The sequence below is a fragment of the Hyperolius riggenbachi genome, chromosome 6 (genome assembly GCF_040937935.1).
Source record: "Hyperolius riggenbachi isolate aHypRig1 chromosome 6, aHypRig1.pri, whole genome shotgun sequence".
Classification (NCBI taxonomy): Eukaryota; Metazoa; Chordata; class Amphibia; order Anura; family Hyperoliidae; genus Hyperolius; species Hyperolius riggenbachi.
In genome coordinates, this window is record NC_090651.1 from 165981677 (window position 1) to 166004856 (window position 23180).

Sequence of the window (23180 nt, forward strand, 5' to 3'; positions counted from 1 at the left end):
GTAGTGAGGTCTGCAGATGTATACGGGAAAGGTGCATGACATATATAAGGTCCAGTGTACAGGGGGGGTGGACCACAACGGAGGCGACCTCGAGTACCTATACCATCAGGACTATATGGGGGCAGAGGGAGGATGCCGTGGGGCACTCTCCAGTGCACTTATAACTGTGGATACCCAACTTGGTAGAAAGAGAAAGAGGAGGAAAGTGCGGGGGAAGCCCCCAGAGGGTGAGCAAGAGGGGGATGGTGGGCCGGGGGGGAAATAGAGGGGGGAAGGGAGAGGAGGAGGGAGAGTGGTGAGAGGGAAGAAAAAAGAGTAGCTCTCCAGCCGCCCCCCGACCCCATGAGCCGGCGGCATCAATTTTAGATTATGAGTCTCTAGATGCATAGAGATATATCGAAGCAAAGGGTCTCAGGAACTCACACCGCTATACCTCAGAGAGTAGACTATGGGGGCAATGTAAATATTGTGAGGTGTAAGGTTGCCAAATCTTTTCGAAATTTCAAAGGGAGTCATCTTATCGAAGCAGAGTGCATTGTTCAGATTAGATTTAAAGTGGGCAAACGACTAGGTGGGAGTGCGCCACGAGCTGGCAATCACGCGTTTTCCTGCTAAACATATGTGAGTAAGTAACTTATATTGATGAATTGAAATGTTTGGGGGCCTAAAACCCAGAAGGGCGACTTCCGGGAGTTTAGGGATCTGTGCTTTAATAGTTGTGTATATTATTTGATATATTCTGATCCAAAATCTACGGACCTTAGGGCAGAACCACCACACATGAGACATTGTACCTGTTTGACCGCATCCCCTAAAGCATAAACCATTGGATTTAGGGTCGAAATTTGCAAGCCTATTGGGAGTTAAGTACCACCGAAAGAGTACTGTGTATTGTGTTTCTACAATAGAAGCGCTGAGTTGAGCATTTGGGTGTAAATACCCTGATGTCATTAAGGTCCTCTAGGTCAAGAAAGATATTGAGTTCTTGTTCCCATTTCATAATGTATGTTGGTTTGGATGACTTAGGGGGTGCTATAATACATTTATATAATAGTGAGATCAGGCCCGTGGATCCAGGGTCAGAGGCACAGATGTGCTCGAAGCATGTTCGCGTTAATAGTGAGTTATGATGTTTAATTATATAAGCTATGAAGTGAGAGATTTGTAGATAGCGAAACCTTTCACCTGCAGGAATTTGTTTTGTTTCCTGCAATGATGCAAACGTTTTGACTGAGACATCAGTTACCAAACTGTATATGGAGGTAAGGCCCTTATCTATCCACCATTTGAATGTGCGAGGATTATCAAGGCCTGGGACAAAGCCAGGGTGGCCAAAGAAGGATGTAAGAGGTAGGTGTTGAGATATAAGGCCCGATTTATACTTCACTTTGTCCCAGGTCCTGAGGGAGTGGGTGATGATGGGGTCTGTGATACTTTTGCGTTGGGGCGGGGATAACCATAGAAGGTTATTGAGCGCAATGGGGGCGCAGAGTTCCTGCTCTATTAGCACCCACAGGGGGGGGGGGGGTGAGAGGATTCATGCCACATTGCTAATTGTAAAATTTGTGCTGCAGTATAGTAAGTTGCTATATTAGGGACCCCCAGCCCCCTGCTTAGTTTGGGGCGAAAGAGGGTAGTTCTCGGGACTCGAGGTTTGGTTTTACCCCAGATGAAGGAGAAAATTAAGGATTGTAGTTGTTTAAGTGTGGAGGCGGGAATTTGGATGGGGAGTACGCGGAATGCGTATAATAATTTAGGTAAGATAGTCATTTTGACTGACACTATACGCCCCACCCATGAGATGCAATATCTTTTCCAACATTCCATAAGATGGGTGACCTCTAGAGATGTCGCGAACTTCCGATTTTCGCTTCGCGAACTTCCGCGGAAGGTTTGGTTCGCGGAAAAGTTCACGAACCGCAATAGACTTCAATGGGGAGGCGAACTTTGAAAAATAGAAAAAATTATGCTGGCCACAAAAGTGATGGAAAAGATGTTTCAAGGGGTCTAACACCTGGAGGGGGGCATGGCGGAGTGGGATACATGCCCAAAGTCCCGGGGAAAAATCTGGATGTGACGCAAAGCAGCGTTTTAAGGGCAGAAATCACATTGAATGCTAAATTGCAGGCTTAACGTGCTTTCAAACATCTTGCATGTGTATACATCAATCAGGGAGTGTAATTAGAGTACTGCTTCACACTGACACACCAAACTCACTGTGTAACGCACCGCAAACAGCTGTTTGTGTAGTGACGGCCATGCTGGACTACTGCGCAACATGGCGAGATTGCTCTTCCTCACTCAGTGATGTCAGGTAATGTGTGACTTCCTTCTCAACTTTCCATGGCATTGTTAAAAAGCTTACGTTTTGTTTTTAAATTACATTTTCTACTTGCTGTGTACTTGTTCAGTACCGCTACAATGAGAATCCTGTGGAGGCGGGCAAGTCTGCCATTGTGACCCCGGGTAATGGCCGGGGAATAAGGGGTTTGAATCCGGTGTGGAGCCTGAGCAACGGCTACCACTACACATCCAAGGAGGGCAGCGGGCAGGCATGCACGCCCGCCCGACCCGAGGTAGTGACCAAAAATAACAATGCAGGAGGAGGACTTTCGAGGCCCTGCTGTGCATTTGAAATGAATGTACATTAAATCCTTTAACGAGAACCAGTTATGGCGGGCAAAGATGACACCACATTCCTTTCACGAGAATCATATGGAGGCGGGCAATGACCCCGGGTAATGGCCGGGGAATGAGGGATGGAATCCGGTGTGGAGCCTGAGAAACGGCTACCACTACACATCCAAGGAGGGCAGCAGGCAGGCATGCACGCCCGCCTCGAGGTAGTGACCAAAAATAACAATACAGGAGGCGGACTTTCGAGGCCCTGCTGTGTATTTGAAATGAATTAACTTTAAATCCTTTAACGGGAATCCGTTAACGGGATAACGGGAAATGGCAAGTCTGTCATTGTCACCGCGGGGAATGAAGGTTGGATTCCGGCCCGAAGTGGGAGCCTGCTGAGACCCATGCTGTAGCTGCCCTGACTGTGCTTTGCAGACCAGGCATCTGTGGTCAGATGGACCCTTGAGCCAGCGGAAGACAAACCAAATCGAAAGCATTTGCCAAGAATGTTTTACGGAGGGCAAGTTTTTTTGCCCTTTTTTAAAAATTTTTGAAAATGATAGATGGTTGTATTTTTAAATTGTTTGAAAGTTTAGATGGTTGTATTTTTAAATTGTTTAAAAGTGTATCCATTCTTCCTCCCCCCAGCCACGAACAATACCATGGGAACGTGGAGCAGCAGAAGCCCCCTGTGACGGCTGCCACGGTTGTTCTCCGCGGCTTGTCTTTTGAGGGGTGCTGCTTTTCCTCAGGTGTTCTTGCCATAGCTGTTTGTGCCTTCTCTCCAGGTGCCTTCGTAAAGCACTTGTCCCTATGTGACAGTTGGCCTTTCCACGGCTCAATTTTTGCTGGCAGAGACAACAGATGGCTTTGCTCCGATCTGAGACACACACGTTAAAAAATTTCCAAACCGCTGAGCCCCCCTGGGCTGATGGCGCTACGTTGGCATCAGCAGCTGAGGTTGAAGGGCATGTTGGCTGTCTGGCCATAGCGGGCGATACATGGCGCCGGACACTGCCCCCAGCTGTTTCTGAGGACGAGCTCCCTCTGCTTCTATCATAGAGTTGTCTCCTCCTAGTCCTCCCTGAATCATCCTCTGAACTGTCCCCCTGGTCATCTCCTCTACCGGGAACATATGTGGTATCCGTATAATCGTCATCATAATCCTCCTGGCCAGCTGCGCTTTCCTCAGAAACCTCCTCAACTGCACCAACTTCAGGTGGTCCATCATCCACATCCACACACGTTACGTCCATACTATCGCCACCTAACTCAGACGTAGGAGGTGGTGTACCTGCGCCTTCTTCTTGTTGTTGCAGTAGTGGCTGTGAATCGGTGATTTCACCACCACCACCACCAAATAACTCCTGCGAAGTGTCAAATGCAGCGGATGTGGTGCTTGTTGTAGCGCTGGTGGCTGCGGGAGATGAGGTGTTCTGTGTTAAATACGCAATCACCTCCTCACGATTTTGGGAAGTGATGGCACATGCCTTCTTCTGCGCACTGTATTTTGGGGCAGGTCCGCACGAAATCACAGCAACACCACCTCGCAGAGACCTGCCGGTGCCTGGTGGCCTTCCTCTGGGTCTGCCTCTACCTCTTCCTGGTTTGTCCATCTCGGGGGGATGCTAGGTATATGCAGTGAGCTGGGTTTACTCAACACAACAGGTAGTTATGTGCACTGATGAGGTGGGTTAAGTAAACGCAACAGGTAGTAGGTATATGCAGTAAGCTGGGTTCACTCAACACAACAGGTAGTAGGTATATGCAGTGAGCTGGGTTCACTCAACACAACAGGTAGTAGGTATATGCAGTGAGCTGGGTTCACTCAACACAACAGGTAGTAGGTATATGCAGTGAGCTGGGTTCACTCAACACAACAGGTAGTTGTGTGCAGTGATGAGGTGGGTTAAGTAAACACAACAGGTAGTAGTAGGATGCAGTGAGCTGGGTTCACTCAACACAAAGCTAGGTATATGCAGTGATGAGGTGGGTTAAGGTACACAACAGGTAGTAGGTATATGCAGTGAGCTGGGTTCACTCAACACAACAGGTAGTTATGTGCAGTGATGAAGTGGGTTAAGTAAACACAACAGGTAGTAGGTATATGCAGTGAGCTGGGTTCACTCAACACAACAGGTAGTAGGCGTATGCAGTGAGCTGGGTTTACTCAACACAACAGGTAGTTATGTGCAGTGATGAGGTGGGTTAAGTAAACACAACAGGTAGTAGGTATATGCAGTGAGCTGGGTTCACTCAACACAACAGGTAATAGGTGTATGCAGTGAGCTGGGTTTACTCAACACAACAGGTAGTTATGTGCAGTGATGAGGTGGGTTAAGTAAACACAACAGGTAGTAGGTATATGCAGTGAGCTGGGTTCACTCAACACAACAGGTAGTAGGTATATGCAGTGAGCTGGGTTCACTCAACACTACAGGTAGTTGGTATATGCAGTGAGCTGGGTTCACTCAACACAACAGGTAGTAGGTATATGCAGTGAGCTGGGTTCACTCAACACAACAGGTAGTAGGTATATGCAGTGAGCTGGGTTCACTCAACACAAAGCTAGGTATATGCAGTGATGAGGTGGGTTAAGTAAACACAACAGGTACTGGGTATATGCAGTACTGGGTAGTACAATGTGCAGCTCCCTGTCACACACACAGGCAGTCAGTCACTGAATGTGCTGGGCTGCTGGCAGTGGCACACACACACTATCAATTAGCAAGGCTGTGCATGCAACAAAAGTGTCAGTTTGAAACACAGTAAAAAAAAAAAAAAAAAAAAGTACAGGATGAGCTCTGACAAGAGCTAGGGTGCTATAAAAGCAATAACAATCAGCCATGAGCAAACTAAGCAGCCAAGAACCTAACTAATCTGTCCCCAGAAGAAAAAGTCTGCAGCAGCTGTCCCTTTTCTCTCACTAGCAGGCACACGAGTGAGTGTAATGGCCGCCGGACCCTGCCTTATATAAGGGGGGGTGGGGCTCCAGGGCTTACTGTAGCCTGAATGGCTACAATGTGCCTGCTGACTGTGATGCAGAGGGTCAAAGTTGACCATCATAGTGCATTATGGGGCGAATCGAACTTCCGGAAAAGTTCGCCTGGCGCAGGCGAACGCGAACCCCCAATGTTCGCCTGGAACCGTTCGCCACATCTCTAGTGACCTCTTGTATTAGTTTGGGATAGTTAGCTTCATACATAGAATGATATGAATTGGTGAGAAATATCCCTAGGTATTTTAGTTTAGCGGGTTCCCAGGTAAAGTCACAGGAGGCTTTTAGGGTCTGGAGTGTCGAGGCCGGAAGAGAGATATCGAGGGCCCTGGATTTCTGACTGTTTATTTTTAATCCAGAGACATCTTCGAAGGTAAGCAGGATATCGGCTAGGTTTGAAAGTGATTCTTGAGGGTTTGTTATAGAGAGGACCATGTCCTCTGCATACATGCAGAGTTTATGTTGTCTTCCATGCAGGGGGAGCCCCTGGATCCCATTGCAGTTATTGATCATCAGGGCCAATGGCTCCATTGCTAGCGAGAATAGTAAGGGCAAAAGGGGACACCCCTGCCTGGTACCTCTGCATATAGGCAAGACGTCTGAGCGAAAGCCGCAGTATTTTATAAAAGCACGTGGAGAATGATAAAGGGCTTTTATCCAAAGCAAGAAATTTGTCCCAAAGCCCCAGTGAGATAGTAGTTTAAAGAGGTAGTCCCAAGAGAGTGTGTCAAACGCCTTCTGGATGTCTAATGATAGTAACATCATAGAGGAGTTCGAGCGTTTAGCCGAGGATATTACATGAAGAAGGCGTCTGACATTGTCCCCCGCCTGTCTTCCCGGCATGAATCCCACCTGATCCAACCCCACCAGTGAACAAATGTGTGCGTTGAGCCTGGTTGCTAATATTTTTGCTAGAATCTTGATATCTACGTTCAGTAGAGAAATGGGGCGGAAGTTAGACCAGGTGGTGTGGTCAGTATCAGGTTTGGGGAGCATACTAATAACCGCTAGCAGGGATTCAGGACCGGGCTTTGCATCCTGAAGTATGGAGTTGAAAGCTTGAACGAGGGGTGGTGAAAGAATATTTATGAATTTCTTGTAGTAAGAAGCTGAGAACCCATCTGGGCCAGGGGCTTTATTTATTTTAAGTGATCGAATGGCGTTTGTAACTTCCTCTAGGGTTATAATTTTCTCCAGGCCTTTTTTGAAAAGATCACTAAGGGGTGGGAGAGGGAGAGATTCGAGGATATTGTCCAGTAGAAGAGAGTGTTTGTATGAGTCGATGGTTGATATAGTTTTGAAAGTCCTTGTTGAAAAATATTTACAATTTTGTGGGGGTTGCAGGTAAAAGTTGAGGGACCAGTGCGCAATTTAATGGCTTTAATCTGCGGATCTATTTGTTTTAATCTGCGAGCCAGCATTGATGTAGGTTTGTTGCAGTTGACATAAAAGTTGAACCTATTCCACTTTAGGGTGTTTTCGGCTGCATGAGTGAGGTGAAGGTCGAGGGTTTCAGCAGCTTGAGAGTAAAGCTGCCTATTACGTGGAGAGGGGTCAGCTTGAAGTTGTTCAGCGGCCCTGGCATAATTTTGCTCGAGGGTTGTGAGCTCTAGTTGTTTGCGTTTCTTCCTGGAGGAGGCAATGCTGATGAAGTGACCCCTCAGAACGGCCTTATGGGCTTCCCATATGACATAGTCAGACGGGGGCGAGTTATTTGAGTAATCCGCTTGCTGGGCCGCAGACTAAGGTGGTAATCACATCAGGATCTGAGAGGAGAGATTGATTGAGTTTCCAGTGCATCTCGGGTGGGCTTGTTATGGTAATTATCACCCTTTCATCTATCATATCATGGTCTGACCATGGGATAGGTTTGATCAAAGCTTTAACAAGTTTAGGGGTTAGGGAAGTTGGAATAAAGCAATGATCGATCTGGGATTGTGAATTGTGTGGGTGGGAGAAAAAGGTGTATTGTTTTTTTGGTGGGATGGAGTTCTCGCCAGCAATCAATAAGATGGGCGTTTCTTAACCTATTTTGGTTCCTGGACGTAGAAACTACGTCCAGGAACCATGTGCGCTACCGCGCGCCCCCGCGGCCGATCGTGCACGCGCACTCCCGGCCGCGGATTCGGTAGCCAGGGAATCAATGTATCGGGCTATGGTGCCCGATCACTGATTCCTCTCCCCCGCTGAAAAAGCGACAGCTTCTCTCGGAAGCTGCGCCTTTTCTGGCCGTTCCCTGCCCGATGCGCCACTCTAAGTGTGTGTTACGCTTAGAGTGACGTCATGTAAACAAACTCATGGCCGCCATCTTGTGGCCAAAAAGTAATACTACAACTGAAAATAAAAATACATTAAAATGAACACACATTTACATTATAAATCTATTGTTTACCCCCCACCCTCCCAAAACTACCCAAATAAAATGTTTACTATAAAAAAAACAAAAAACATTACAATGAAAAAAAAAAAATGTAAATATTTACCTAAGGGTCTAAACTTTTTAAATATCAATGTAAAGATGAAATATTTCTATATTTTTTTTCTTTTAAACTTGTTAATAGTGATAGATGCAAAATGGAAAAAAATGCACCTTTATTTCCAAATAAAATATTGTCGCCATACATTGTGATAGGGACATAATTTTAACAGTGTAATAACCAAGACATATGGGCAAATATAATACGAGAGTTTTAATTATGGAGGCATGTATTATTTTAAAACTATAATGGCTGAAAATTGAGAAATAATGAATTTTTCCATTTTTTTCTTATTCTTCCTGTTAAAATGCGTTTACAGTAAAGTGGCTCTTAGCAAAATGTACCCCCCAAAGAAAGCCTAATTGGTGGCGGAAAAAACAAGATATAGATCAGTTCATTGTGATAAGTAGTGATAAAGTTATAGGCTAATGAATGGGAGGTGAACATTTCTCTCGTGAAAACCACGGAACCTGAATGGGTTAAAAGGCTATCGAAGTGTTTCCCATTTCGGATGTCTGTAGTTGAAGGATTAGGGATATTAGGGTTATCCCTATCTATGTGGGGGTATAAGCAGAGGTTAGAGTCACCACATGCGATTAAAGCTCCTGTGGCATGCTTTGAAAGGAGATCTATGTAGTGAGCTAGGAATGACAACTGGTTGGTGTTAGGGGCATAATATGACGATATGGTCACATCCATATCATGGATTGTTCCTATCAGGATAAGAAATCTGCCCTCGGGGTCTTTGATTTCCCGTTTGCATATAAAGTTCACTGAGCTTCTGAAAGCGATAAGGATGCCTCTGTAATTTGAGAGGGCACTGGCGGTGTAAAATTGCGGAAAAGTGCGATGTATATATTTGGGGGTATAGTGTCTAGGGAAGTGTGTCTCCTGCAGGCAAACGATTTCTGCGTGAGCAGAACGGAAATATGTAAATGCCTTAGATCTTTTAACGGGTGAGTTGAAACCCTTTACGTTCAAGGAACAGATGTTTAATGCCATTGCGGTATGTTGTGTGGATTTAAGATTACATAGTGTTGCTCAGTAGGGTGAGGATGTCTCGGCCAGGGCCGGGGTGTAGCACGGAGAGCCAGATACAGAGTGTAAGAGGGCAGGAGAGGAGAGGAAAGAAATAGGGGGAGAGAAAACAGAGAGAGAGAGAAAGAGACAGTACGATAGGATACGCCGTAACAACGGCGAATCCTGAACTAATCAGGAAGATGCTATACAGCATCTGGGCGCACCCATGGGGCTTTAGTAAACCGAAGCTCATTGGGTACCTGGTGGGGCGCGGGGTCTAGTGGGGAAGGCAGAGTAAATTTATCCTTGTTAATCTGGCAATGGTATTAGGCCTGTAATGATATAGCCTAGTCAGTGAGGGAAATTAGCTAGCGAAATCTGGAACCGTTAGTCACTCGCTGGGGAGAAGCTGCGGCCCATGTAGGCTCAGTGATGTGGTTTTTACTTGGCGGTGAAGGGAGTTGAAAATGAGTGAACAAATAAACAATTAGGGGCCCCAGCTTTTCCCCTGCTTCTATTAGCGGTGCCCAGAGGAGTGGCGTTTTTTGTGCAGGATGTCAGGACTTGCGGGGTTAGGAATTATAGCGGGAGCCCATAAGCGTAAGGCTGCGGTACATGCACCGTGCAAATGGAGGAAAGAGCATGATATCTGACCAATGCTAATTAAGGAGGGAGAAGGGAAAAGGGATTATAGTGTGTATGGTCATTAAAGATTTGAGTTTTCGGATATCGAAAGGTGGTCAAAACAGCTAAATATTTTATGCTAACACTACATGAAAGAACTTTCCCAATATTGCATGGTGCAGGTAAAAGAGGGGGGGTTAATGTTTAACATAATAGCCAGCCTAAGCAAATCATCATAGTATGCACGCTATAGTATGCAAACTGAACATGGAGTCAAAACTGTGTAATAGGCTAAATAAAGCACCACATTTAAGAGAAAACTTCAGTCATAGTACAAGCTAGTAAATAAGGCAGATTGTGAGTCCGCACATGTAAAACATAACCTTCTGATGGAAGGCGAGAGTAAGGCCACATACACACATCAGACCATAGTCTTTGGAAAATGAAAGATCACAGACCAATCTTACCACCCTTCCTGTAGTATGAGAGCCATACTCTACACAGTCTATTCTATGGAGCTGAACTCCCCATCAGATAAAATCTTTGCAAGATGCTGCACACACAGATGCTGTACAGACACAAAAGATCAGTATCTGCAAAAGATCTGTTCCTGCCAAAAATCCATTCCTGCAAATTGCAATGATAGTCTATGAGATCTGCAGATCATCATACACACATGATTTAACTGACATTCATCTGCAGATCTGCAGATCTGAAAATCCATCCTGGTGGATCTGATCTGCAGATGAATCTCAGTTAAACAAGGTGTGTATGATGATCTGCAGATCTCATAGACTATCATTGCAATTTGCCGGGTAGCGGCGAATCAGCGCAGAGCGGTGGCGATCGGGAAGTGCTAGCTGCGTGTACCAAAAAAAAAAATATGCAAATCGGCCCAGCAGGGCCTGAGAAATCCTCCTGCGTGGCATAGCCCGACCTGAGGCCGGGCTTACCGCCAGGGAGGTTAAATACTTTTTAGGGAATATCTTTATAAAGAATAAAAGCCTTGCTAAGAATCCCCTATGAAGAGATGGACTGGTCCAAAACCTGTCACTTCTGTCATATTTCTACTGCCTACTGTAAGTGATAGCATTATAGGAGAAAAGTCATTTACGGCTCATTTTACTCTGTAAAAAAATGTACTTCTTATTTGTATATGTTTGCACATATTTAAAATTTTACAGTTTTTCGCTGTAGTCCCCCTTTATCCATTTCTACCGCCCGGACATGAAGCTCACGTCCGGGTGGCTACTCTGCTGCAGTGCCGCGCTTCGGCACGCGATCGCGGGGGTGTCCCCCGGTAGCCCTGGGATCAGTGAACGGGAACATGGTTCCCGATCACCAATCCGTGTCCCCAGCAGAAAAACCGAAGCGCTCTTACTAGAGGCTTCAGTCTTTCTGCACGCACAATTTTCCGCATCTCCCTTGTGCTTCCGCTTAGCGAGAAGCACAAGGAGGGGGAAAAAAAAACTCAAGGTGGCCATCTTGTGGCCAAATAGTAAAACTACATCTACATATTTTTTACATTACAATTTACACATATAATAACATTAAAAATTAACTGTTTATTTCTCACACCAAAATATTACCCAAATAAAATTTTTAATGGAAAAAAAAAATTACAATTAAAAAAAGAGGGGTATACTACGAACATTTTTTAAATTATAAGCTTGTAAATAGTAATGGATGCAAAATGGAAAAAATGCACCTTTATTTCCAAATAAAATATTAGCGCCATACATTGTGATAGGGACAAAATTTAAATGGTGTCAGAACCGAGACAAACGGGCAAATAAAATACATAGGTTTTAATTATGGTAGCGTGGATTATTTTAAAGCTATAATGGTCGAAAACTGAGAAATAATTATTTTTTTCCATTTTTTTCTTATTAATCCTGTTAAAATGCATTTATAAAAAAATAATTCTTAGCAAAATGTGCCACCCAAAGAAAGCCTAATTAGTGGCGGAAAAAACAAGATATAGATCAATAAATTGTGATAAGTAGTGATAAAGTTATTAGCGAATGAATGGGAGGTGAAAATTGCTCTGATGCATAAGGTGAAAAATCCCTGCGGGATGCAATGGTTAAGAGTGGTAGTCTTTAAAGAGAACCCGAGGTGTGTTTAAAGAATGTTATCTGCATACAGAGGCTGGATCTGCCTATACAGCCCAGCCTCTGTTGCTATCCCAAACCCCCCTAAGGTCCTCCTGCACTCTGCAATCCCTCATAAATCACAGCCGTGCAGTGAGGCTGTGTTTACATCTGTAGTGTCAGTCTCAGCTGCTCCCCCACCTCCTGCATAGCTCCGGTCCCTGCCCCCGTCCCTTCCCTCCAATCAGCGGGGAGGGAAGGGACGCAGACGGGGACTGGAGTTCTGCAGGAGGCGGGGAGAGCAGCAGACTGACACTATAGAGATAAACACAGCCAGCTCTGACAAGCTGTGTGTCAGCAGCGAGGCTGTGATTTATGAGGGATTGCAGAGTGCAGGGGGACCTTAGGGGGGTTTGGGATAGCAACAGAGGCTGGGCTGTATAGGCAAATCCAGCCTCTGTATGCAGATAACATTCTTCAAACCCACCTCGGGTTCTCTTTAAGGGGTTGTATAATAATTGCGTCAATGAATAAATCACACAAAAAACATGTAATACTGTAGTACAAAAACAATTGATGTCATTTTAGTGCATTTGGTTCTTTAAAAAGTCCTTGTAAGATTTCATTCTGAACACAATTACAAATGTACACTAAATTCCCTAAAACCCTTTACAGCAGTGGGCGTTGAATCATTTTGAACACAACTGTAGGTTCTCTTTAACCAGTACACTATTCAGCCACTGCATTTACATTTGCAGTGAGCCACGAGTTCTGAAACAGCCATGAAGTTCATATTTCCTTGCATCAACAATTGGTCTGAAGTACACATTTCACATCTTTCTACAAGTGTAATCTGGTGCACAGAGTTGGAAATGTAATGTTAGCAATCCCAGGAAAAACTTTGCAGTATTAATTTTAAGGGATGAAGCATAGTTAAAGAGCTTTTAGAATTTCACATTTCTGCTTTAACTCTTTTACTGCCAAGCACATACTAGGTACATTGTGCCAGGCAAATGCTTTAACAGCTAGCAACGTACATGGTACGTTATTGGCAGTTTTGTCCCCCGGGAAGCCGTGCCGACATCATTCCTTCCTACCCCCACATGGGCACCCCTCCTCTGCCCCTCTGCGTGGCTGAAGTAGCATCGGTGTATAATTACTCATCCGATCACTGGCTCCATGCCCGTGTCCCACACTGGCAGCCGTCCTCTCTCTCCCCTCTACTTCCTGTATGACAGGTAGTAACTACGTGTAATAGAGATCCGTAGAGGAGAGAGGAGCCTGCTGCCAGAGGGGACATCGTGTGGAGCCAGCGATTGGGTGAGCTAATTACACACTGACCGCTGCACTCCAGCCTTGCAGGAGAGGTGGGCACAGGAGGGGGGCTCGTGTGGAGGGAGGGAGGATGATGTCGGCCCCCCTTCCCACAGTGGCACCCATACCTGCTACCTATACTGGGGCACCTATTCCTGGCTACCTATACTGGCTGCACCTATATCTGGCTACCTCTACTGACAGCACCTATACCTGACTACCTCTATACTGACTGCATCTATGCTTGGCTACCTGTATTGGCGGCAAAGATACATGACTACCTATACTGGCTGCAACTACACCTGGCTACCTGTACTGGAGCATCTATTCCAGGCTACCTATACTGGCTGCACCTATATCTGGCAATCTGTAATGGCGCACCTATTCCAGAATGGGAAAAGTGGGATACCAATACATATCTGGTATCGTTGGATTCAGCAGAATCAGGGCCTTTACAAACATTTTTGTCAGTAAATGTAATTCTTTGAAAAAAAAAAACACAACAGAAATATTTTATTTTATGTTTTCACTTTTTTCAAGCATATTTCACTCAAAAATGTTTGATATATCTCCAGAAAAAATACAAAATGTTGTTTAAAGAGAATCTGTACTCTAATATTCTTACGCTAAAAAGCATACCATTCTTTCCTTATGTTCTCCTGTGCCCCTCTGTGCTGTTTCTGACACTCTCTGCTGCAATCCTGGCTTGTAATTAACAGTTTTAGGCAGTGTTTACAAACAAACTAACCAGCTTATGATAGGCTCACATAAACAGAGTGTGTGAGTCATACAGAGTGTGCAGGGGGCCTGCAGAGGGTGTGTATCGCTTCTATCCAATCACAAGCAGCCCTGCACATTCCACACATTCAAGCCTTAGCCCGACAGACACATCAGAGGAAAGGTGATAAGATTTATTACACAGACAGTGCAATTAGGAAAGGCTGCAGTAAGCCAGAGCACATTAGAACAGGCATAGGAACTTATAGGATAGAAGAACTAAGGCTGAAAAATGTGTTACAGTGTCTCTTTAACCTCCTGAGCGGTATGGACGAGCTCAGCTCGTCCATCACCGCCGGAGGCTGCCGCTCAGGCCCTGCTGGGCCGATTTTCTTCAAATAAAGTGCAGCACACGCAGCCGGCACTTTGCCAGCCGCGTGTGCTGCCTGATCGCCGCCGCTCTGCGGCGATTCGCTGCGAGCAGCGGCGAAAGAGGGTCCCCCCAGCCGCCTGAGCCCTGCGCAGCCGGAACAAAAAGTTCCGGCCAGCGCTAAGGGCTGGATCGGAGGCGGCTGACGTCAGGACGTCGGCTGACGTCCATGACGTCACTCCGCTCGTCGCTATGGCGACGATCTAAGCAAAACAAGGAAGGCCGCTCATTGCGGCCTTCCTTGTTTATTCTGGGCGCCGGAGGCGATCGGAAGAACGCCTCCGGAGCGTCCTCTAGTGGGCTTTCATGCAGCCAACTTTCAGTTGGCTGCATGAAATAGTTTTTTTTTAATTTAAAAAAAACCCTCCCGCAGCCTCCCTGGTGATCTCAATAGAACGCCGGGGAGGTTAAAGGGACTCCGAGCAGTGCAGAAACTATGAAATTTATTACACAGGACGACACTTTCCCCAGTGTCAGCAGCTCCATTCAGCAGAATGGAGCTGCTGACTTTAGGAAAAAGTCGCCCTGTGTAATACAATGTAACTATGGAAAGATGGATATCATTTTAAAGCTCTCTTTCTCCTCTTTCTGGCGACACCTAAATCGTCACCCTACGCCTTTTAGTTTTCTCTATTTTCGCGATTGAAATCGCAGCCGTGGCAATTTCAATCTCGAAAATAGCGAAAACTAAAAGGTATAGGGCGGCGGTTTATATATCATTGGAAAGAGGAGAAAGAGAGCTTTAAAATGATATGCATCTTCTCATAGTTTATGCACTGCTCGGAGTCCCTTTAAGTGTTCAAGCCCAATTCATTGCAGAGGAAAAAAAAATATAATATGTCCTATTTCATGTAGGTTTTCTTGTCAAAAATCCTAAGTAAACCTGAGTGCAAAATATCTCAAAAAAATTACTTGGCAGTAGATGTTCGCGTTTAGGACAAATCGGCTGCAAGCGAAATGGTTAAACATCTCAGGCTTCAGGTATTACCAGTAACTACTTTCCACAAGGAGAACACTGCTATTGTTAGGAATCAGTGTTTATCTGTCCTGAAGACACACTTGTGTCCTACATTCCCGCTATGCTCTTCATTGATCTGTTAGAGTTGGAGAGCAGGCAGGAGTATTGCCGTCACCCAGTGACAACTCTAGATATTGCAGGAAGTATCCTGGTTCTCACTAATTATGATTCTGGTGAGCTTGTTGGTGTGCAGTCAGTTTCTACTTGAACTTACTCTGAAATTATTATTTCTCTGGTGAGTTTAATTTACAGGTGTTCTCTGATTGGTTGCTGCTCACATAAAGGGCTCTACCTATTTGGGCAACACACCTGTGAGAGTTACTAGTTCCTAGAGTGAAGCTGCTGGGTGTGATTTGGATTGATTATTGTTAAAACTTCTGCTTGATCCTTGACTTTGTATTGGATTGACGCCTATCTTGACCTCTGCTATTACAACTATGCTTCTGTCTCATCCTTGGTTTGACCCATCTGACCTCTGGTATTGACCCTTGGCCTCATTCCCGGACTCTGTGTGTTTCTGGTTCTCACCGGTTTTCTCAGCCTCTGATTCTATGTCTTGTGCGCACAGGTTCTGGGGTAACAAAAGTCAAGTAGACTTATTCAGTCTTCCATTCAAGTGGGTGCTTGACTCTAGGTGAAGAGTGTGGTGGGGTTTGGGACACATTGTAGGATCTGCAGAAAAAGCAATGATTGCCTGGAAACCTTATAACTATCAAACATCTCAACATCCCTACAACAGATATGTAAAAAAAGCAAACCTGTGAGGTTTGGAACAAGCATATTTGGATACTTACCTCGGGAGGTAGCAGCCTTTGGATCCACAAGAGGCCTCCTCCATCCTCTTCAGCCACGCAGATCCAGTGATGGGACACTCTGAAGTGCAGACACACTGCCCCTCCTTGGGCTCTAGCAGAAAAAGTTGAGCCGGATCGGGTCTGTGCTACTACGTAGGCTCAGATTGCTCGCCCGCTTGTGTGCCCAATTAGGCTCAGCTTTTTCCATCACTTTTTTCCGCCTATAGGTGCACCCTGAGTTTACGAAAATCCTAGCAAAGTGGACACTAGATTTGTCTTGGAAGCATGTAGGTTTTCCAAGAATGTAATTTTAAGTGCTTCAAATAACTCATCAGTGTCTTGGTAACTTACCTTCACATATAAGCTGAGCATTTCTTTTATTTGCAGCAAGATTTATGCAGAAAGAAATTAACTCAAGATCAATGCGATCATCTGAACACTCAAATAGCATCTTCATCAACTAAAAACAAGATTAAAAATATTTGTTTTGTAAGAAGTTGTTTAATAATATTACATGCAAATCATTTTTTCACAACAACAATTTCATTCATAAAAAAAATCTAAATGTTACATAAGAATGTTTTCTACGAGAAAACCCCAATTTTGTATGTCAACAACTCACTGTTCCAATTTTTAAGTTTATTTTGTGGGAACATCCATATGCTCTCATGCTTGCCACTCAGCTTTGAAAATATATGAATAACTTTGTGCCCATGAGCTAACGAGGAACCAAAACATTTCCCACCACCTGCTGATTGTCAGAGCTGAGTTGAAGGATTTGTTTAAAAGTCTTAAAATTATTTCAGGACTAGACAAGAAGTTATATTTTATTCAGTAAGGTACATGAATCAACATAAGTATTTTTTTCTGGAAGGGGCACATACTGTAGTGGAGAAAATATTATTTAGTTGCATCAAAGAAGTGAAGATAACACTGCAGGTGGATACAGCGTAAATGAGTATGTTGCCATAAACAAATAAATATACTCATCTTTTCCGGTGGTGGGTGCACATTTAAAATCTTAAAGGATACCTGAAGTGACATGTGACATGATGAGATAGACATGTGTATGTACAGTGCGTAGCACACAAATAACTAGGCTGTGTTCCTTTTTTTCTTTATCTGCCTGAAAGAGTTAAATATCAGGTATGTAAGTGGCTGACTCAGTCCTGACTCAGACAGGAAGTGACTACAATGTGACCCTCACTGATAAGAAATTCCAACTATAAAACAAGTTCCTAGCAGAAAATGGCTTCTGAGAGCAGGAAAGAGATAAAAGGGGTCAATCGTTCATAGATTTTAGCTCTGGCATACTTCAATGAATGTGTCATTGAGCAAAAACAATAAAACAGTTAAAACTTAAAAAGTAGATTTAAACATAAAATAAAACTGTGGAATATCTTAAAAGTCATTTTTTAGGAGAAGGAAGATAGATACAATCGTTTATTTCATTATTTTATTTTTGCCTCGGGTATCCTTTAAAAGGGAACCTTAACTGTACATTAACCACTTGAGGACGACAGTCTTTTCGCCCCTTAAAGAGACTCTGTAACAACAAAAACCTCCCGTGGGGGGTACTCACCTCGGGTGGGGGAAGCCTCCGGATCCTAATGAGGCTTCCCACGCCGTCCTCTTTCCCACGGGGGTCTCGCTGCAGCCCTCCGAACAGCCGGCGACAGAGCCGACTGTAGCTTCAATATTTACCTTTGCTGGCTCCAGCGGGGGCGCTGTGGTGGCTTTCGGCACGGAAATAGACGGAAATACCCGATTCTCCGTCGGGTCAGCTCTACTGCACAGGCGCCGGAAACTTGCGCCTGCGCAGTAGAGCAGACCCGACGGCGGTCGGGTATTTCCGCCTACTTCGGAGCCGACAGCCGTCAGAGCGCCTGCGCAGGAGCCAGGAAGGTAAATATTACGTCACCGCTGCACGGAGGGCTGCACCGAGACCCCTGACGGATGGAGGACGGCGTGGGAAGCCTCATTAGGATCCGGAGGCTTCCCCCACCCGAGGTGAGTACCCCCCAGGGGACATTTTGTCGTTACAGTTCCTCTTTAAGGACCAGAGCCTTTTTTTCCATTCAGACCACTGCAGCTTTCACGGTTTATTGCTTGGTCATACAACCTACCACCTAAATGAATTTTACATCCTTTTCTTCTCACTAATAAAGCTTTCTTTTGGTGCTATTTGATTGCTGCTGCGATTTTTAGTTTTTATTATATTCATCAAAAAAGACATGAATTTTGTCAAAAAATGACTTTTTTAACTTTCTGTGCTGACATTTTTCAAATAAAGTAAAATTTCCTATACATTTGAGCGCGAAAGTTATTCTGCTACAGGTCTTTGATTTAAAAAAAACCATTCAGTGTATATTTATTGGATTGGGTAAAAGTTATAGCGTTTACAAACTATGGTGCAAAAAGTGAATTTTCCCATTTCAAAGCATCTCTGACTTTTCTGACCACCTGTCAGGTTTCATGAGGTGCTAAAATTCCAGGATAGTATAAATACCCCCCAAATGACCCTATTTTGGAAATAAGACATCCCAAGGTATTCACAAAGAGGCATGGTGAGTTCATAGAAGATTTTATTTTTTGTCACAAGTTAGCGGCAAATGACACTTTGTGACAAAAAAAAAAAATTCCATTTCTGCTAACTTGTGACAAAAAAAAAATGAAATCTGCCACGGACTCACCATAGCCCTCTCTGAATACCTTGAAGTGTCTACTTTCCAAAATGGGGTCATTTGTGGGGTGTATTTACTGTCCTGGCATTTTGGGGGGTGCTAAATTGTAAGCACCCCTGCAAAGCCTAAAGGTGCTCATTGGACGTTGGGCCCCTTAGCGCACCTAGGCTGCAAAAAGGGGTCACACATGTGGTATTGCCGTACTCAGGAGAAGTAGTATAATGTGTTTTGGGGTGTATTTTTATACATACCCATGCTGGGTGGGAGAAATATCTCTGTAAATGACAATCTTTTGATTTTTTTTTTACACACAATTGTCCATTTACTGAGAGATTTCTCCCACCCAGCATGGGTATGTGTAAAAATACACCCCAAAGCACATTATACTACTTCTCCTGAGTACGGCGATACCACGTGTGGCACTTTTTTTGCACCCTAACTGCGCTAAAGGGCCCAAAGTCCAATGAGTACCTTTAGGATTTCAACGGTCATTTTGAGACATTTGTTTTCAAGACCACTCCTCACGGTTTAGGGTCCCTAAAATTCCAGGACAGTATAGGAACCTCACAAATGACCCCATTTTAGAAAGAAGACACCCAAAGGTATTCCGTTAGGAGTACGGTGAGTTCATAGAAGATTTTATTTTTTGTCACAAGTTAGCGGAAAATGACACTGTGAAAAAAAACAATAAAAATCAATTTCCGCTAACTCGTGACAAAAAATAAAATCTTCTATGAACTCACCGTACTACTAATGGAATACCTTGGGGTGTCTTCTTTCTAAAACGGGGTAATTTGTGGGGTTCCTATACTGTCCTGGCATTTTAGGGGCCCTAAACCGCGAGGAGTAGTCTTGAAACAAAATTTCTCAAAATGACCTGTGAAATCCTAAAGGTACTCATTGGACTCTGGGCCCCTTAGCGCAGTTAGGGTGCAAAAAAGTGCCACACATGGGGTATCGCCGCACTCAGGAGAAGTAGTTTAATGTGTTTTGTGGTGTATTTTTACACATACCCATGCTGGGTGGGAGAAATATCTCTGCTTTTTTTTTACACACAATTGTCCATTTTCAGAGATATTTCTCCCACCCAGCATGGGTATGTGTAAAAATACACCCCAAAACACATTATACTACTTCTCCTGAGTATGGCGATACCACACGTGTGGCACTTTTTTGCACCCTTACTGCGCTAAGGGGCCCAAAGTCCAATGAGTACCTTTAGGATTTCACAGGTCATTTTGCGAAATTTTGTTTCAAGACTACTCCTCACAGTTTAGGGCCCCTAAAATGCCAGGACAGTATAGGAACAGTGTTGCCAACCTTTCACGTTATTTTTTACTGACAAATACCTTAAAATTTACTGACAAAAGTTTTTTCTTACTGACAAAACCCCCTGCTACGCGCGGCGCGCCGAAAGATGAGCGTAGCCACGCAACAGAATGTGGGCGTGGTCATGGGTGGGGCCAAATATACATGATTTTAATATTGCTGTGAAAGGTCTGCCAGGGAAGTTTGAGCTCTGCCATAGTGTTTCCAACTCTTCCCCCAAAATACATGTAATCTTACAGCATTTCAACAAAAATCCACGTAATCTGTCAGAGGTTCTTCCAAAATACAGATAATATGGCAGTGGTTCCTAAAAAAAAGATGTAATCTGGCAGCAGCGAAGCGATTCCCCCAACATACACATAATCTGGCAGCAGTTCCCCAAAATACATTTAATCTGACAGCAGTGGTTCCCCAAAAATAGGTAGCCCCAGGTCTATAGGTGTCCCCAGAATAGGTGGCCAGGGGTATAGATGTCCCCAGAACAGGTAGCCGGGGGGAGAGATGTCCCCAGAACAGGTAGCCAGGGGTATATGTGCCCAGTATATGTAGGCAGGGGTACAGGGCTGGTTCTAGACTGGCACATATGAGAGGGCAGTCAAATGGGTAGGGGGCAACATATTCAAGGAAATTTGCGGCGACTAAAGTGGGCATGGCAAGTAAATGCACATAATGAGAGACAGAGTTTCACCAGTAAATGCACATAAGAGACAGCCTTTCACCAGTAAATGCACGTAATGACAGACAGCTTTTCACCAGTAAATGCACATAAGAGACCGCCTTTCACCAGTAAATGCACGTAATGACAGACAGCTTTTCACCAGTAAATGCACGTAATGAGACAGCTTTTCACCAGTAAATGCACATAATGAGAGACAGCTTTTCACCAGTAAATGCACGTAATGAGAGACAGCTTTTCACCAGTAAATAAACATAAGAGACAGCTTTTCACCAGTAAATGCACATAATAAGAGACAGCTTTGCACCAGTAAATGCACATAATAAGAGACAGCTTTTCACTAGTAAATGCACATAAGAGACAGCTTTTCACCAGTAAATGCACATAAGAGACAGCTTTTCACCAGTAAATGCACATAATGGCAAACAGCCAGTGTCCTCAGTATATGTAGCCAGCAGATATATGTGCCCAGTATATGTAGCCAGAGGTATATGTGCCCAGTAGATGTAGCCAGAGGTATATGTGACCAGTAGATGTAGCCAGGGTTATATGTGCCCAGTAGATGTAGCCAGAGGTATATGTGCCCAGTAGATTTAGCCAGGGTTATATGTCCCCAGTAGATGTAGCCAGAGGTATATGTGCCCAGTAGATGTAGCCAGGGTTATATGTGCCCAGTAGATGTAGTCAGGGTTATATGTGCCCAGTAGATGTAGCCAGGGTTATATGTGCCCAGTAGATGTAGCCAGGGTTATATGTGCCCAGTAGATGTAGCCAGGGTTATATGTGCCCAGTAGATGTAGCCAGGGTTATATGTGCCCAGTAGATGTAGCCAGGGTTATATGTGCCCAGTAGATGTAGCCAGATGTATATGTGCCCAGTAGATGTAGCCAGATGTATATGTGCCCAGTAGATGTAGCCAGAGGTATATATGTGCCCAGTAGATGTAGCCAGAGGTATATATGTGCCCAGTAGATGTAGCCAGATGTATATGTGCCCAGTAGATGTAGCCAGGGTTATATGTGTGTGAATGAGTGGCTGGCAGTGGCAGGCGGCAGCGAGCGGAACTTACCTGCGTCTTCTCTCGTCGCCTGCGCGGGATGATATGCCGCTACTCTGGTCTGGTCCAGACCAGAGCAGCAGAACTTCCGGCGCAGGAGCGAGACGGAAGGTAAGTCCCGCCCGCTGCCAAACGCCACTGCCAGACAGATCAGGAGGGGGACAGTCAGCGAGGGAGGGAGAGCACGAAGGTGAGAGAAGGGGGGGGGGGGAAGATTGCCCCCCTTCTCCACCGCTGCCCACAGCTCTCCCTCCACTGCGCTGCTGTCCTCCTGCAACAGAGCGGGCGGCCAATAGGCCGCCCTTTTACGGACGCTGCTGAATTCCTTACGGAATTCACGGGCAGTGTAATTTGTATAAAAAATTACGGGCTGCCCGTAAATTTACGGGCGGTTGGCAACACTGTATAGGAACCCCACAAATTACCCCATTTTAGAAAGAAGACACCCCAAGGTATTCCGTTAGTAGTATGGGGAGTTCATAGAAGATTTTATTTTTTGTCACAAGTTAGCGGAAAATGACACTTTGTGAAAAAAATCAATAAAATCTTCTATGAACTCACCGTACTCCTAACGGAATACCTTGGGGTGTCTTCTTTCTAAAACGGGGTCATTTGTGGGGTTCCTATACTGTCCTGGCATTTTAGGGGCCCTAAACCGTGAGGAGTAGTCTTGAAACAAAATTTCTCAAAATGACCTGTGAAATCCTGAAGGTACTCATTGAACTTTGGGCCCCTTAGTGCAGTTAGGGTACAAAAAAGTGCGACACATGTGGTATCGCCGCACTCAGGAGAAGTAGTTTAATGTGTTTTGGGGTGTATTTTTACACATACCCATGCTGGGTGGGAGAAATATCTCTGTAAATGGACAATTGTGTGTAAAAAAAATAAAAAAATTGTCATTTACAGAGATATTTCTCCCACCCAGCATGGGTATATGTAAAAATACACCACAAAACACATTATACTACTTCTACTGAGTACGGCAATACCACATGTGTGGCACTTTTTTGCACCCTAACTGTGCTAAGGGGCCCAAAGTCCAATGAGCACCTTCAGGCTTTGCAGGGGTGCTTACAATTTAGCACCCCCCCCCACTTGCCAGGACAGTTAACCAACCACACAAATGACCACATTTTGGAAAGAATACAAGCTAAGGTATTCCATGATGGCCATGGTGAGTTCATAGAAAATTTTATTTTTTTGTCACAAGTTAGAGGAAAATGACATTTTGTGAAAAAAAAAAAGAAAACCACAATTTCTGCTAACTTGTGATAAAAATTAAAATTTTCTATGAACTCACCATGCACCTAACGGAATACTTTGG

At 44.6% G+C, this 23180-nt stretch overlaps 1 protein-coding gene across 1 annotated transcript in view; it reads right to left on the reverse strand.

Annotated features, from left to right (window-relative positions):
- Positions 1-23180, reverse strand: part of KIFAP3 (kinesin associated protein 3) — a 185914-nt gene that overhangs the window by 64898 nt on the left and 97836 nt on the right. The window contains exon 12 of the mRNA XM_068240179.1: positions 16462-16570. Coding sequence (XP_068096280.1) covers positions 16462-16570 — 109 coding nt within the window. The remainder of the gene's footprint in view (positions 1-16461; positions 16571-23180) is intronic.